Raw genomic sequence first — 17,140 nt, forward strand, 5'->3', positions numbered from 1 at the left:
TGCTGACAGTGATTGATGACATGATAGAAGAGTGAAAAGTCAGAGAGATCTATCTTGCACCTTACTGCCTTGGTGTCTCTCTTTGCCTCAGCCACATCTGTTTTCTGAAATGTATATTCAACACAAAATTGTGAGTTCATTTCTAATGGCTAGGGCTTGTTTCTCCTTTTTAAAAGTTCAAGGCCTCCTGCTGGTCTAGCTGCTATTAAGTAAAGCCTATTTTCTTCTGATTTCATGGTTTGACACCACAGACACACACACACACCCATTTACACGTATTTCAATAACTGCAGGTATTCCTGGATGACACTGATGATCTAAATCCACTACAATCTGGGTTCAGACCCAGCTTCGGAACTTAATCAGCCTTGGTCGCCCTGATAGATTACCTTTATCGTGAGAGGGGCAAAGGGAGTGCAACCCTGTTACTTCCACTCAGTCTCTCAGTGGCTTTTGATACCATGGACCATGGTCTCTCTCCTCCTGGATTGACTCAATAAGATGGGTATCAGAGGCACAGTATTATGGTGGTTCTGTTCATATCTTCAGGGCTGTATCCAGATAGTAGGACTGGGTGAGTGCTCCTCGCCCCCTCTGGTGTTCCGCAAAGAACTATCCTCCTCTCAGTGCTATTTAACATCTATATGAAGACACTGGGAGAAGTCATTAGGAGTTTTGGAGCAAGATATCACCAGTACACTGATGACACGCATCTCCACTTCTCCATAACAACTGAATCAGGAGAAGCTGTGAAAGCTCTGGATCAGTGTATGAATACAGTAATGGACCAGATGAGGGCCAATAAACTGTGCTTAAATCCTGGGTAGATGGAGCCTCTTTGAGTGGCTAGCTCCCATGTTTAGAAGACAGGCAAGTTGCCTGTTCTGAATGGGGTTGCACTTCCTCTGAAGGAACAAGCACCACCTTTGTCTGGTTCACCAGCTATGGCCGTTCCTGGACAGGGATAGCTTGAGCACTGTAGCCTATGCCTTGGTAACCTTTAGGCTGGATCACTGCAATGTTCTCCATATTGGGCTGCCCTTGTGTCTGGTTCTGAAGCTCCAGCTGGTGCAGAATGGAAGCATATAGCCCCACCATACCTACACTTATATATACCGTATTTTTCGCCCTATAGGACGCACTTTCCCCCAAAAAATGAAGGAGAAATCTGGGTGCGTCCTATGGGGTGAATGCAGGCCTCAGGAAGCTATCCGCTAGCTGTGGGAGACGCAGCTCTCCCACGGCTAGCGGATAGCAGCCTGTTCTGGGGGCTGGGGTGGGGGGGGGAGCTCGGGCTTCCCCCGCCCTGCACCTGGGGGGGAAATATTTTTTTTTATTTCCCCCCCAAAAAACTAGGTGCGTCCTATGGGGCGAAAAATACGGTAATCATAAGATGGTGCTCAGCATCATGATTCTGCACACCAGAGATATTCCCTCTGATCACAATGTTCCTAAGAGGGTACATTTCCAAGACATTGCTCTCCAGATGCCTCTCATGAGTACGGAAAGCAGAACAAATGTAATAATTCAAAATATAAATCCTACAGGTTCATTCTATCTAGATTTTGTTTATATTCCATGCTTCCTCAAAACTTAAAAACGTAGCACATACAGTGTTCTGAGGCGGTCTCCCATCCAGACTTTGACTAGACTCAGACCTGTTTAGCTTCATATCAAGGCAGCCGCATTACGTGCTTTTAGAATGAGTCCTACCCATCTGGAAGGAAGACCCCATTTTCAGTTAGGTCAATTTCAATATCTGAGCCAACACATCACATTTCATGCTTTGGAAGTTCAACTATCCACATTATCAAAACAGCCCTTGTTTACATTCTTAAACATTCACCACAGTTGATGGGCTGACATTATCGAAAAGATAATACAGGAGTCCACATGAGCCTTTATCTTTCACTCACCGCTGTGCACTAACCTAAGCACTGGGTTACACTACACTGACTTCTGACAAGCAACTACCAACACCAGGTAACAATATATGTTTACTCCAAATCCAGGCATGTGTTTTTGCGTGCATATGCACACACACACATTTGAGAACCTACAAAGAAAAGTGCAGACTTATTTGCTTCTGTGCATCTACCACATGCATGGAGGAGAACTTGCCAGTGGCGTAGCGTGGGGGGTGCAGGGGGGCCCGGCCGCACCGGGCACAACATCTGGGGGTTAGGGTTAGGGGGCGCAAATCCACGGGTTAGGGGGCGCAAATCCACGTGTTAGGGGGCGCAAATCCACGGGTTAGGAGGCGCAAATTACTTGCCTTGCCCCGGGTGCTGACAACCCACGCTACGCCACTGGAACTTGCACCAGCCAGCACCACTCCCAACAGGCCCTAATGTCTGTGCATTGAACACATTGACAAAAAGGATAGAAATTTGATAATTAATTTATACAGAGCACTGTGTATGTAGGTTCTGCTTTCTGAAGTTCAACTGGAAGAGAGTTCCACAAAACAGCGTACACAATACTGAATGCAAGGCTACTTGTAGTTACAAGCTGCGCATCTGAGTCATGGGGGAGCACTAACAGTGACTCTCCCAGAGACTTCTATAGTGGAGCAGAGATATAAGTTATCAGGTGGTCCCTGAGATATCCTGGACCCAAGTTGCTAGGGCCTTGTAAATGAATACAAGAACCATCTTGACCAGTTGCATATGAGCAGCTGGAGCAAGATTTTGAGTGCCTGGGTTATGTGCTGGTGATAATAGTCTGTCTTCATCAACAGTTCAGCTGCAGCAATTTGCACCAGCTGGAGCCTCTGGGTCAGGCCCAAGGTAGCGCCACACAGAGCACATTGCAATAAGCAGGTCTTGAGGTTTCGGGTGATTAAGGACAGAATAAACAGAAAAATGCAATTTTTGTTTTGGCAAACAACTCAGAAATACATGCCGGACATTAAGAAAGAAACATTGCACAGAGGCCAGAATGCATTAATATTCCGTAAAGTGAGAATTGCATTTAGTATCTTGCGGATGCTAAAGGTCAATACTGAAAGAGCTAGAGCAGAACCAAAAATTTTAGAAGTTATTTCTAAGAACAAAGCAAGTTTCTTGTTCTTTTGTATTTGAGTTTGGAAATCATACGACTATAGAACATGCAAAAATAATTCCTGGCCCTCTTGATTTAGTTTCAGGCTCCATAAGCTCCAAGAAAAGCTATCTAAAAAAAGGCTTTCAATTTATTTTATTATTTTTTTTTTAAGTTCAAATCTGCTTTTGCACTTTGGAAACAGCAATAGCTGTAACCCATTTCATCACTGTTCTCTGGGCAGACATCCAGAAACCATACCTTACACAGCGATTTAAAAAGCACAAAAGCTCTTTCATAAGGGTTCAAAGAAAGTGCAAGAGAATTATGTTGAACCTGGCATCAATTTCCACTGAAATGCAAAATAATAAAGGATTTTAATTACCATATCTCACTTAACTTTTATTGTCTTTGTACTCACAAAAGCCAGTATTCTGCATATTAAATTCAAGGTGCATGATATGTAATCAGGTTGAAGCTGTTTTTAGGTAACAAGGTGCCTCTGGCACTCTCAACAGGCTTTTGGCAAAGTGATTAGCTATTGTGAAATCCAGATGTTAGAAAATATGGTATTGGAAGCAATTTCCCCTTTCTGTTACCCTCATGAAAACTGAGAGTGCAAACAAGCAAGGCTTGTGCACAGAAATGTTAATTTTCCTCTGGTCTTAATTCCTCATTTTGACAATACACATGTACAAAAGAGTAGAATTTGTTGTATCTGATTCCCAAGAGAATAACCCTACAACATGGAACTGTGGATATGAAAAAAAATCACCCCAAGTAGTTATACATGAAGAATGCTGTGTTCTCAGAGAGCTGTGCACTCCACCTAAAAGCGTGCAGCAAAGAACTCAAGTAAGAAATAGTAATGCAGCAGCAGCATCTATCCAAATCACCTGATAACATCAGAAACATTTACCATATTGGTCTGAATACAGTGGTGCCCCGCAAGACGAATGCCTTGCAAGACGGAAAACTCGCTAGACGAAAGAGTTTTCCGTTTTGGAGGTGCTTCGCAAAACAAATTTCCTATGGACTTGCTTCGCAAGACGACAATGTCTTGCGAGTTCCTGCTGGTTCCCCCCCCCCTTTCTAAGCCGTTAAGCCGCTTATCAGCTGATCTGATCAGCAGATAAGCCGCTAATAGCGCTAATCCTCTAATCCTTCAATGGGCTTGCTTCACAAGACGAAAAAACCGCTAGACGAAGAGAATCACAGAACGGATTCTTTTCGTCTTGCGAGGCACCACTGTATAAGCCACACCTTTAAAATTCAAGAGGGGGGGGGGAAGACAATACCCAAATATAAGCCACTCCCTTAAACTAGTGCAGGCACTCACACCCGTTCCGTTTTACCGTATGACTATTTCAGCAGCGATATCGTAAAAGCCAATTTTTGTAAGGTCACGAATTTAAGCCGCACTTTAGCTTTTCACGGTAGGAATTGGGGGGGGGGGGAATACAGTATATCAGGCACAGAACTTCTTTATATACAACTCCCATTTCCTCAGAAATTACTGGATCCTCAAATGTGCTCTTCAGGGGTGAAGTTGTAATCAGTGCCTGTTCACTATTAAGACTCTACCCCCTCTACCCCCCCAAAAAAAACACACCCACTCACTCTGAACAGTACTCACATTTGAAACTGGAAATCCACAATAAGCTTATTGCCATTTGCTTCATATGTACACATCCCAAAGGATATCTAGTTCTCTTAACCAGTTCTTTAATTTTTTTGTGGTATTTGTGGTACTTTTCATTCTTTCTTCTTGCTTCCTCCACTCTCTTTCAGACAATATTCCATCACTTGAACTCCTAAGCAGACTGCAAGATGGTCTTGGACTTACATAATAATAATAATAATCTATTATTTATTATTTATACCCCGCCCATCTGGCTGGGTTTCCCCAGCCACTCTGGGCAGCTTCCAACAAAACACTAAAATACAATAACCTCTTAAATATTAAAAGCTTCCCTAAACAGGGCTGCCTTCAGATGTCTTCTAAAAGTTTGATAGTTATTTTTCTCTTTGACATAATAATTATTATTTATTATTATGCATCAATCTAGCAAATTCTGTTAACAGAATGTCAGGGAGAACCCAGAGTCCAATACTGATGAGATTTCCTGGTGTAATTGTCCCTATATAAGCATGGGGAAGCTAGGAAGTGAAAGGTGTAGAGTCATCCAGGGGTGTGGGGAGAAGAGAACCAACTGGATTTCAAACAGGCACTACATTTTGCGCTTTCATTCATGCGCAATGGATTTTCTCCTTCCTTGCCAACAGGAGAAGACTTTCTTGTTCCAACAGGGTTTGGGGAAGAGACTGCTTTTCATGAAAGGGCTGGTTCCATGCTGTTTTTATTGTAATTATTTGTATGAGATATAAATAGATAGATATAGATAGATACATAATTCTATTAATGTTCAATTGTTTTTTAATTATTCTCTTCCTGCATGTTTTTAGCTGTAAGTTTCTCTGAGTCAGGGAAAACAGCAGAGCAATAATAATAATATTAATAATAATAATAACAATAACAATAATAATAATAATATTAATAATAATAATAATATCCTTTTATCTGTGAGAGTAGGTTTTCTGGTGCAATCGCCTTATATCAGAACTGCTAAAAAATATATCATTTTCCATAACATCACAAAGCTTTATTCTTTATAAAGAACATTCCATCAATTCTGGAAATCTATATATTCTTCTATCTGAATTCACAAATGTAAATACAGTTTACATATCACAGATTTCAGATCATCAGTATTCTCTTTCTTTCCAGGATGCAGATATTGGCATTTCCATCGCAAACAAGGTTCCTCTATAGAGTGAATATCATACAGAACCACTGTCTGTGTTCCATAGAGCAGTTGCTGAACAGCTTGGTAGGTTTCTGGATGAAACATCTGCTCTAGACCCATTCCAGTCCGGCTTCCGCGCTGGTCATGGGACCGAGACGGCTCTGGTCGCCCTAACAGATGATCTCCGCAGGCAGCTGGATCGAGGCGGGTCAGGGCTGCTGATTCTTCTAGATCTGTCAGCAGCCTTTGACATGGTCGATCACGAACTCCTGGACCACCGCCTTGCCGACGTGGGGATCCAGGGCACAGTCCTTCAATGGCTGCGCTCGTTTCTCTCTGGTCGGGGACAGAGGGTGGCGCTTGGGGGGGAATTGTCATCACGCCACTCCTTGGTGTGTGGAGTGCCTCAGGGTGCAATTCTCTCCCCGATGCTTTTTAACATCTTTATGCGCCCCCTCGCCCAGCTTGTCCGGAGTTTTGGGCTGGGTTGCCATCAGTATGCTGATGACACCCAACTCTATCTGTTGATGGATGGCCATCCTGACTCGGCCCCAGACACGCTGACCAGATGTCTGGAAGCGGTGGCTGGATGGTTACGTGGGAGCCGGTTGAAGTTAAATCCTTCGAAGACAGAGGTCCTCTGGCTGGGGCGGGACGATATGGGATCGAGGGGGCAACTCCCATCTCTTGCGGGGGTGCAATTAGTGCCAGCACCGTCCGTTAAGAGTTTGGGTGTAATCTTCGATACCTCCCTCTCTATGGAGTCGCAGATTACAGCTATAACAAAGGCGGCATTTTTTCATCTCCGCCAAGCTAAGCAGTTGGCCCCTTATCTCTCTCGTCCTGACCTAGCCACTGTGATCCATGCGACGGTCACCTCCAGACTGGATTATTGTAACTCGCTCTACGTGGGGCTGCCCTTGAGACTGACCCAGAAACTCCAGCGGGTGCAGAATGCCGCGGCGAGACTCCTTATGGGGTCTTCGCTGCGAGAGCACATTCATCCGGTATTATACCAGCTGCACTGGCTCCCGGTGGAGTACAGGATCAGGTTTAAGGTGCTGGTTTTAACCTTTAAAGCCCTATACGGCCTAGGACCCTCGTATCTACGGGACCGCCTCTCCTGGTATGCCCCACAGAGAAACCTACGGTCTGCAAATAATAACATCCTCAAGGTCCCAGGCCTCAGAGAGGTTAGGCTGGCCTCAACTAGAGCCAGGGCCTTCTCGGCTGCGGCTCCAAACTGGTGGAATGCTCTGTCACAAGAGACTAGGGCCCTGCGGGACCTGACATCTTTCCGCAGGGCCTGCAAGACAGAGTTGTTCCGCCAGGCTTTTGGTCAGGGCGCAGCCTGACTCCCTCCTCTGGCAACCTGCACAGAATTTTGTTTAATCGGTTGCCATCAATTTGATTTTAACTAATTTTTATAATGAAATATTTTTAGAATGTGTTATTATTTGATTGTTTATTTGATTGTTGTTAGCCGCCCTGAGCCCGGCTTTGGCTGGGGAGGGCGGGATATAAATAAAAATTATTATTATTATTATTATTTAAATAGTTTGCTATTATTTGGCTCTTTGGAGGTCTTGTTTTATTGAAAAGCAAACTAAAATAACATCTTACAGTAGGAATGGCCAAGTTCAGCAAGTACACATGGGGAGGGAGGAGGTATGCTTTAGATTCAAGCTGCTCGGCCATATTGTGAATTTCCTCACACCAGTCAGCTATAATACAGTCTGCACTAGGGGAAACCCAGAAACTCTCCAGTCTTTCCTCAACTGTGACATCATTATGGAAGTATAGGCAACATCCCATGGAGTAAAATTCTGTTCATGGCATCATCCATGTCTTAACAAAATTACCAGATAAGGTTTCTAAAGATGAAGGCGGACACTGCAAAGTTCCTTTTTGTTAAGCAAGTAGGTATTAAGAAAAGCAGGATATGAATGCAAGAATAAACCAACAACAGTTAGTCATCTGTTAAACCCCTACAGCAGAGGAACTGAGGATTCCCCTATTTCAGCTCATCCTTTCAACAGAAGAGCAGTGTCTTCCAGTGACCTCAGAATACCATGCCAGATCATGTTTAGACAGCTATTTTTTTTCTTGAGCCTTTCAGTTTTAATCTAAACTCCTCCCAATGGCATTACACAGACAGACAGCAAGACAGACCTCTAAACTCCTCTGCAGATTCTAAGAAGGAGCCCACCTTTCCTGTCTGCTCTTAGTAAGATGAGAAATAAAAACTAACTGCAAGCATGTTTAGATCCAGCATTTGAATTTTATTGAGAAAAACATTCGAAATTTATGAAGTACAGCTGGCTGTTGCATGGACTCATAACATTCCAATAGCTATTATTAAATTGCCATCACGGTATAAGAGTGAATAGCTTAATTTGAGTACTCAGTTTCACATCCACATTGTTCCTTCATTTAGACTATCTTTATGTGTCCTTAAATCTGTGGTGATCCTCTCTTAATGCAATATACCGTATTTTTCGCTCTATAAGACGCACCAGACCACAAGACGCACCAGACCACAAGACGCACCTAGTTTTTGGAGGAGGAAAACAAGAAAAAAAATATTCTGAATCTCAGAAGCCAGAACAGCAAGAGGGATCGCTGCACAGTGAAATCAGCAATCCCTCTTGCTCTTCTGGCTTCTGGGATAGCTGTGCAGCCTGCATTCGCTCCATAAGACGCACACACATTTCCCCTTACTTTTTAGGAGGGAAAAAGTGAGTTTTATAGAGCAAAAAATACGGTAGTTGCCTAGCAGATGGATTGAGAGTATTTCAGATTTGGGGATACTATAATCAAATTCTGTGTGTCTGGGCAACAAGGTATGTTGGATTTTTCCAGTCCACTATCCACTGTCATTCAGACACAACCAAACACAATCAGCTTTCCAAGTCCCTGTCCACATGGTTTTTGCCTTGGGTATCAGAGACTTGGGAAGGATTTTAAAGAGAAAACATAAAACTCAACTACACTGATGAACTGGTCTTGCAGAAAAATATATCAGAAAGAAAAAAGCTATTCCTTAGTTTACAGTAGTGATATGTTAGCTAAGTAGAGCATGACAGGGAAGAGAAATATAAACTGTATAACTAAGTAAATTCTTGTCAAACAAAAAAATTAACCATGAATTGGGTTTTCAGTAAGAGGAGTGGGGTCTGGCTTTGGTTAACGATTTGCTATGAGAGAATGCAGAACACTATTCTTGATGGAACCGAAAACATCTTCTCAATGAACAAATGTATTCCAACTGCAAAAGAAGATACTGTACATATCTAGAAAGGCAAGCAAATGGCAAGGCAGAAAAACACAGGAGAGGGGGATTCACGTAACCAGCCCCATCAGTGGAAGCCCTGTACAAGGACTTCTGCTTATTCAACAGGGCTCCCTTCTCCATAAAAGAGAGAGAGAGAGAGAGAGAAATCCAAGAAAAGCATGTAGTGGGAGGAGAAGGGAATCATTCCATTGGGCAAACGGCAGTGCTCTCAAATGACTGGAAGACTGCAAGATTGAATTCCACCCCTAATCACCAATACTCTGCAAGATCAGCATCCTTTTGCAATCTCAGAGGCTTAAGTGCTTACCTTAGATGCTTGAGGTGTTGAAATCACATGAACTGTGCTGGGTTTGACGCCGTTTGCTTTGGGTCTCTTATAGAGAGCAAACCTGCTTTTCCTACGCCCCCTATCACCATTAGGGAGGGAGCCATTGTACCTAGGAAGACAAATGCAAAAGTTATTTGAGAGACTGTTTTACGTGTAGTGGGAAAGGAAGCTGAAAATCATAAAGACGGCAGTGAGAGATGCATGGTCTAAGTCAGGCTTCCTCAACCTTGGCCCTCCAGATGTTTTGAGACTACAAGTCCCATCATCCCTCACTACTGGTCCTGTTAGCTGGACTGTGGACCACCAGTTGTATGCATGCAAACTTCATTCAGATGACTAGTGGTATGTTTGTGGGTTTGTGGCTAGGGTATGGGAGATGGCATGTCCAGAGTACAGTGGTGCCTCGCAAGACGAAATTAATTCGTTCCGCGAGTTTTTTCATCTAGCGAATTTTTTGTCTTGCGAAGCACGGTGTCGGAAAAGTTTTGGAAAAGCTTCAAAAATCACCAAAAACCTCAAAAAGGCTACCACACCGCGTTCTATGAGTTGCTCCTCGAAGTCAAGTCGCAACTGTATTAACGGTGTTAAGAAAAAGGAAACAAACTTGCAAAAAACGCAAGACGTTTTCGTCTTGCAAAGCAAGCCCATAGGGAAATTCATCTTGCGAAGCAGCTCAAAAACCGCAAAACCCTTTCGTCTAGCGAGTTTTTCGTCTTGCGAGGCATTCGTCTTGCGGGGCACCACTGTATTAACTATTTATATAGATTTTAAATTGTATTTTTGTTGCTTCTTTTGTTGTATTACAATCTGAATTCTATAAATTTGAAATGGTAATACATGAGAAATAAAACCAGTAATAAAAATGCAATTAAAAACTATACAGGATCCAGCAAAGTGCATTACATTTGCTACAGCAGGCAGAAAAATCATTACGTGGTCCACCAAGAGCCTCAGCAATGTTCAATGGCCCATGAAGAACAAGCCTGGGAACCACTGGTCTGCTTCTATGGAAATGGAAGTACTCCTTCCATTTTCAAGCCATTTGTTAAGCTGGCTGGCATTCATGATCGTACAGACTACTGTTCACTAAGCTTGTTGCTATTCTAAGTACAAGATTTTGCTTAATTCAAGTACTGTGTCTAGTTAAAACAGAGCAGAAGTTGCAGGAGACAGCTAATGCGTGCCAACAAAAGGCTTCAAAATTGCCCAGCCAGCCATACCAATATGAAAGCTCATGACATGCTGATTTAGCCATACCTGTTTAGCTAATCGAAAGCTCATCATTGAATAATGTTTCCAAAATCTCCCACAGGCACTCATCTGTCTGACACCGGCTCAGATATAGCCCAAGAATAACCCAATTTCAAGAGAAATATGACTTTGCTGCTTTGTGCTGAGAACTCCACGCTATAAATTACTTAGAACCAACACTTTGCAGTGGAGTTTTTAAAACCACACATTCCCTTAGTTCTTGAATAACGTTCAGTTTTTATTATGGATTTTAAGCACAGGAGCTTATTTCAATGAGCACAAAACTTTCTTCTTCTTCTTCCTCTTCTTCTATTTATTATTATGATTTGAATTTATATAAAGCCCTACACCCGGAGGTCTCAGGGCAGTTCACAGAACAAAATCAAAATATAAAACCACAAAATATATAATCAAAATAAAGACAACAACCCAATAACCCCAATAAGATCATTTCCATTAGTGGCAGCTGCATTCAAGTTCCCTAAAACAACAAAGTGAAACCTTAGCTATGTAATTATAGAATCCTAGCATTCAGTCCCGAAAGGAGTAATTACCAGTGGAAATTCTACATTCATATTTATACACACCATGTCCCAGCAACAAAACACAAATTGAGCCACTCATTGGAATAAATGGGGCTGCTGAAGCTGGCACATATTACCCACATGTAAACCATCCTGCCCATCAACAGTCTGCTAGTTTAGCCCTGTTTATTATTATATTTGCACAATTTCGTCACTCTTTACTATAGGAAGAGTGTAGACAATTATGTCGCTTTCACTCCCCTTCACTCATCCTACAACACAGTTCTTACAAAAAAAACACCTGTCAAAACACAATGATGCTAAATGTAAACACTATTTATGAATTAGCCCTTGCTGTGTCATATTAAAATAAAAAGTAACCCCAAATTTATCCTCAACTCATCGCCTTGCACACAAACAAACTGTGTTTACACACAGTAAGATGTTCAATGCTTCTCCTTTTTGTCTTTCACTCTGCAGCAGTTATTCAGGGAGTGTAGATAAAAAGCTCCACTGCATCAGGCACCACGGAAAAATTATGAAGAGAAACAAGATGATGCATTTAGCACTTAAAGGGCCTTCACAGTATTTCCATAAAAGAAGCAAGTTAAACTGAAGAGGCATGATGCCTCTGACCATGAGGGTACAACACTGCTAAAATGGCTAGTAGTTACTGACAGCCTTGTGCGCTGTGATTTTGTCCAAACCTCTTTTAAAGTCACCCAGGTTGGTAGTCATTACTGCCTCCTGTGGGAGGGAGTTCCATAGTCCATAGTTCATGTGCTGAATGAAGAAGTACCATATTTTTCTATGTATAAGACTAGGTTTTTTTCCTAAAAAAGAATGTCAAAAATTAGGGAGCGTCTTATATTCTGGGCCACCTCCCCCCATTTTCTTAAATCTGAGTCCCCCAAAATAGGGGGTGTCTTATACACGGGGGCATCTTATACAGTGGTGCCTCGCAAGACGAAAAGAATCCGTTCTGTGATTCTCTTTGTCTAGCGGTTTTTTCGTCTTGCGAAGCAAGCCCATTGACGGATTAGCAGATTGGCGCTATTAGCAGCTTTTAGCGGCTTATCGGATCAGCTGATAAGCGGCTTAGCGGCTTAAAAGGGGGGAGGGGAAAAAACCCGCAGGAACTCGCAAGACATTTTCGTCTTGCGAAGCAAGCCTATAGGAGATTCGTTTTGCGAAGTACCTCCAAAACAGAAAACTCTTTCGTCTAGCGAGTTTTCCGTCTTGCGAGGCATTCGTCTTGCGGGGCACCACTGTACATAGAAAAATAAGGTACTTCATTTTATCTATCTTGAATCCTCCAACATTTGAACAACTGATTCACAGCCATATTTCATTGCTGCAAATTTCCACTTTATCTATTTCTTTGTGTGTGTGTGTATCCTGCTTTATCGTAAAAGTCTAAGTGGCTAACAAAGCATTTGTTTTTAATCATCAGATAGACCAAGAGACACACAGTGGAAGAATGTAAAATAAATAGTTCTTCAAAGAGGAACTCTTTCCCCACCAAAGGCGTAGTAACTGTAGCCAACTGGACGATGACCAAAGGGTGACTAATACTAAAACATGGACTAGTACAGAGAAATGTATGTGGAAATATACAAAGAAAGAATGAAAATGTTGTCCCCTGGGGTAATTATCAGACAGCAGTTTCCTACAAGGATTCTGCAGTGACAGTCAAAACAAAATTGGATGGTGGGCTGATTGGGGCACATAGCCCAGGCTGAGAATGTTCCCAAATAAGGAACTACGTAGGCACAGAATCGGTATGTATGACCACACCAAAACCATGAAGTAGAACAGAGAATAACCCATACCACAGAGCAGCAAAACAGATTTGACGCTAATACCTTCTTAAATAGCCATGGTTCTGACTGGGACATTCAGACTTAAGGCCAGACTGTTTTTACAATGTGGATGTGCTCCTTCCCAAGAGATTCTTCCCACACCGCTCTGGTAATATGTGGATGGGGTCAACTGAATCATCACTTCCCATTCAAATATTGATGGATTGGGAGGAGACAATATTCAGGGCAGAAGAGAACTATAGGACTGGTCCTAGTCATGTATTTCCAAGATATACAAGACACCACAGCAGCATGAGAAAAAAGGCAACGAGATATGGGCTCAAACTATGAAAGTTTTCCATTTGCTTTCCACATACAGTGGTACCTCAGGTTAAGTACTTAATCCGTTCCAGAAGTCTGTTCTTAACCTGAAACTGTTCTTAACCTGAAGCACCACTTTAGCCAATGGGGCCTCCTGCTGCCGCTGCGCCACCAGAGCACGATTCCTGTTCTTATCCTGAAGCAATGTTCTTAACCTGAAGCACTATTTGTGGGTTAGCAGCGTCTGTAACCTGAAGCGTATGTAACCTGAAGCGTATGTAACCCGAGGTACCACTGTACTTTGATGTTGGCCTAGCTCTGATTCCCTAAAACAATAGAGGACTCAGAATTATACTTAAGCAAAGCAAGTTCCATCTCCTTGGCCCCAACTCCCTTGCCTCAGAAGACCCGCTGTTTGGCAATTGCCAGGAAGGAAGGACTGCTTCCATTATCAGCTGAGTGATATCCTGCAACTTAAGACAATCTGGTGGGAGCTGCTGCCTGGTATGACCAGGAAAGGACAATGAAGGCAGGAAATGCTGCAGGAATAATCTTAATCCTATAGGGAAAACTTGTAATTTCTGTTACTACACTACAAAATTGAGGAACCTGTGGCCCTCCAGATGTTGCTGGACTTTAATTCCATCAGCCCTGACCATTAGGCTGGATACGATGTCGTTTGGTCTAACAACATCCAGAGGGTCGCAGTTTTCCCATCTCTGCTGTGCTAGATTTTCACATGATTTTACTTTGAGAACATTTCGTAAGCTGCTATGAGAGTGCCTCTCGAGGCTGCAAAGCAGATTAGTATTCTAAATAAAATATCACTTAACTGAGCTATCAAAAACCACTTTGCAAGTAATGCCATTGCTGACGACATTTCACATTCAAAACCAGAAAGGTATGAAACAACAACTCCAGGCATCAAGTAGTTAGATAATGCCTTGAGTTGTGAAAAATCATATGAAATCATTTGAATAATTTTTGATTAAAGTAGTTATAGACGGGAAGTCTACCAAAAAAAAAACCACAAAAAAACACCACAACAACAAATCAGCAGCCCCTGCAAAATATGCAGGCAGGCTTCAGCTTGCAAAAAAAAAAGTCAATCTGATATTTCAACTCAACCCAAAACTGAAGCTTCTGAACATTCCACTTATTTATTAGGACAACATTCTGTAAACTCTGAATTCAGCCCCACATTGTAGGTAAATACAGATGTAAGTGAAATACACAAAAGATCCCATAACTAACATTTTAAACCTACCTTTTTGCTATACCTGTTCTGCAGAAAAGTTAGCACAACCAATCTTTTATATATAGTAGTAATTCTTAATCTGAGCACACTACTTTTTTTTTGCAGTAACTGTAGCAATGAAACCACCCCATTTTGAATTCTTCTTGCTCCCTAAAGCCCAAGTATTCTCAATTCTACTTAGAGTCTTTATTGACATTGATGTCTTCTTTTTATCAGTACAAGCTACAGATTTTTTTATTAAAAAAAAGTTGCCTGGAAGGCCTGCAGCTGCTAGCAAGCTTTAACATTTGGTCCTTTGTGGAATGGTTTTAAAAAATAGCAGTACAACAAAACACCCTACTGCTGGCTTTCATATGTCATTAATGTTGGAATGACATCTATCTAGCTTATAAATTAAAGAACTACTAAAAGCGTTTAAGCGTTCAATTATGCAAGGCTTTTAAAATTCACAACCATTTGAGGCTATGCCCAGCTATTTATAGCAAGGGATACTCTGTTCACCATTTCAAAAGATCAAACTCTAGTTTGAAGGACACTGACAAACTGGAACGTGTCCAGAGGAGGGCAACCAAAATGGTCAAAGGCCTGGAAACAATGCCTTATGAGGAACGGCTAAGGGAGCTGGGCATGTTTAGCCTGGAGAAGAGGTGGTTAAGGGGTGATATGATAGCCATGTTCAAATATATAAAAGGATGTCACATAGAGGAGGGAGAAAGGTTGTTTTCTGCTGCTTCAGAGAAGCGGACACGGAGCAATGGATCCAAACTACAAGAAAGAAGATTCCACCTAAACATTAGGAAGAACTTCCTGACAGTAAGAGCTGTTTGACAGTGGAATTTGCTGCCAAGGAGTGTGGTGGAGTCTGGAGGTCTTTAAGCAGAGGCTTGACAACCATATGTCAGGAGTGCTCTGATGGTGTTTCCTGCTTGGCAGGGGGTTGGACTCAATGGCCCTTGTGGTCTCTTCCAACTCTATGATTCTATGATTCTATGCAGCAATTCAGTAATACAACATTGTTGTATTGTATTGTGTCCATCATTGGTCCCTATATATAAAGATCTATGGCAGCCCAACAAGTTTGGGTGAAACTGTTGTTCTGAGTGAGGTTTAAGCATATGAATAATGTGTCCACACATTCTTAGAAAAGGAACATTAGTATCTTCTGACCCTTTTCTAAACCACCTTCCGATGTGCACACACCACTCTGTAGAAACTTAGGAATGTTCCATTTGCACTGCAGATAGACTTAAATGCATCTGATCAATTACTTTATTGCTATGTGTTCTGTTAAAAGTTGGATTTATAAAATCCCGCTTTTTAAATTTGCCCACACTACTATGAAAACTCCTGAGAGGTTTTTAATCACCCCCTGTAGTAATGGGAAATGCCAGTTTATTTATTATAGCTTTTTAAAAATATTATTCTGTCTACAGATTCATATCAGCGAAATTATGATTGGAGAAAGGAGGTTTTTCACCTGTATGTGATGTTCTTTAAAGGGTCATCTGTGCAGTCCCACAGATAGGGATACTGATCATATGCTGACTGTCATTTGCAACATACCTAGCACTCAAGCTGAGGAGCTAGCACTTAGGCTTCTTCCCTCAAGAGGAAACTTTTCCTCCTCAAGAGGTAGGAAAAACATCTTTCTGCTGCATTCCTTCATGACCACCACAGGAATACCCCTTGTAAACATGGGAGACGCTAGCAACAGAGAGTGGGTTTGTGGGTACAACAAAGACTCCTCATAGGACATCTGTTAAAGACAAGCAAACTGCATTTTCTTCATCAACATCTTTTTGAGAGGCAACATAATACTGGTTGGCAACCCTGCAGCGGAAGCCTTAAACAGGAAAACATACTGCTGAGTTTGGCTCTATCACTGACTATATCTGCTGCTTTCATGTCCAAAGTGTAGCATTTTGCAAGGGATGGCAGGATGGATCAGGTAGCTTAGTTGCATAGTTGTGGAATAAATATGCCATTGAAAGGGACAAGAGAGGAAGCCATGCCTCTAAATAACCTTTGACAATACAGTGGTACCTCTGGTTGCGAACGGGATCCGTTCCAGAGGCCCGTTCGCAACATGAAAAGCCCGCAACCTGAAGCGCCGTATCTGTGCAGGTGCGCGGTGTGATTTGGCGCTTGTGCGCATGTGCGAAGCGCAATTTAGCGCTACTGCGCATGCACAAGCAGCAAAACATGGAAGTAACCATTTTCGGTACTTCCAGGTCGCCGCGGGACGCAACCTGAAAAAATGTAACATGAAGCAAACGTAACGTGAGGTATGACTGTACATGAGAGATTCTGCCTTGCCCACTCATAATACAACAGCATCGAGAGCTCATTACCCACTTCTGGCTGGTGCACAAACTATAACCATTACTGAGCAGCAAGAGACTTCTCATGGTCATTCATATATTGGTATCCTCATGATCAGACAACTGTAATGATCTGTATGTGGAGGTACCCTTGCACCTGGCTTAGGAGCTGCAGCAAGTAGAAAATGCAG

The 17,140-nt window shown here is 42.3% G+C and overlaps 1 protein-coding gene across 1 annotated transcript in view; it reads right to left on the reverse strand.

Annotated features, from left to right (window-relative positions):
* Window positions 1-17,140, reverse strand: part of PELI2 (pellino E3 ubiquitin protein ligase family member 2) — an 82,093-nt gene that overhangs the window by 40,998 nt on the left and 23,955 nt on the right. The window contains exon 2 of the mRNA XM_083515579.1: window positions 9,452-9,581. Coding sequence (XP_083371705.1) covers window positions 9,452-9,581 — 130 coding nt within the window. The remainder of the gene's footprint in view (window positions 1-9,451; window positions 9,582-17,140) is intronic.

This window comes from Podarcis liolepis (assembly GCF_965112155.1).
Source record: "Podarcis liolepis genome assembly, chromosome: 1".
Taxonomy (NCBI): Eukaryota; Metazoa; Chordata; class Lepidosauria; order Squamata; family Lacertidae; genus Podarcis; species Podarcis liolepis.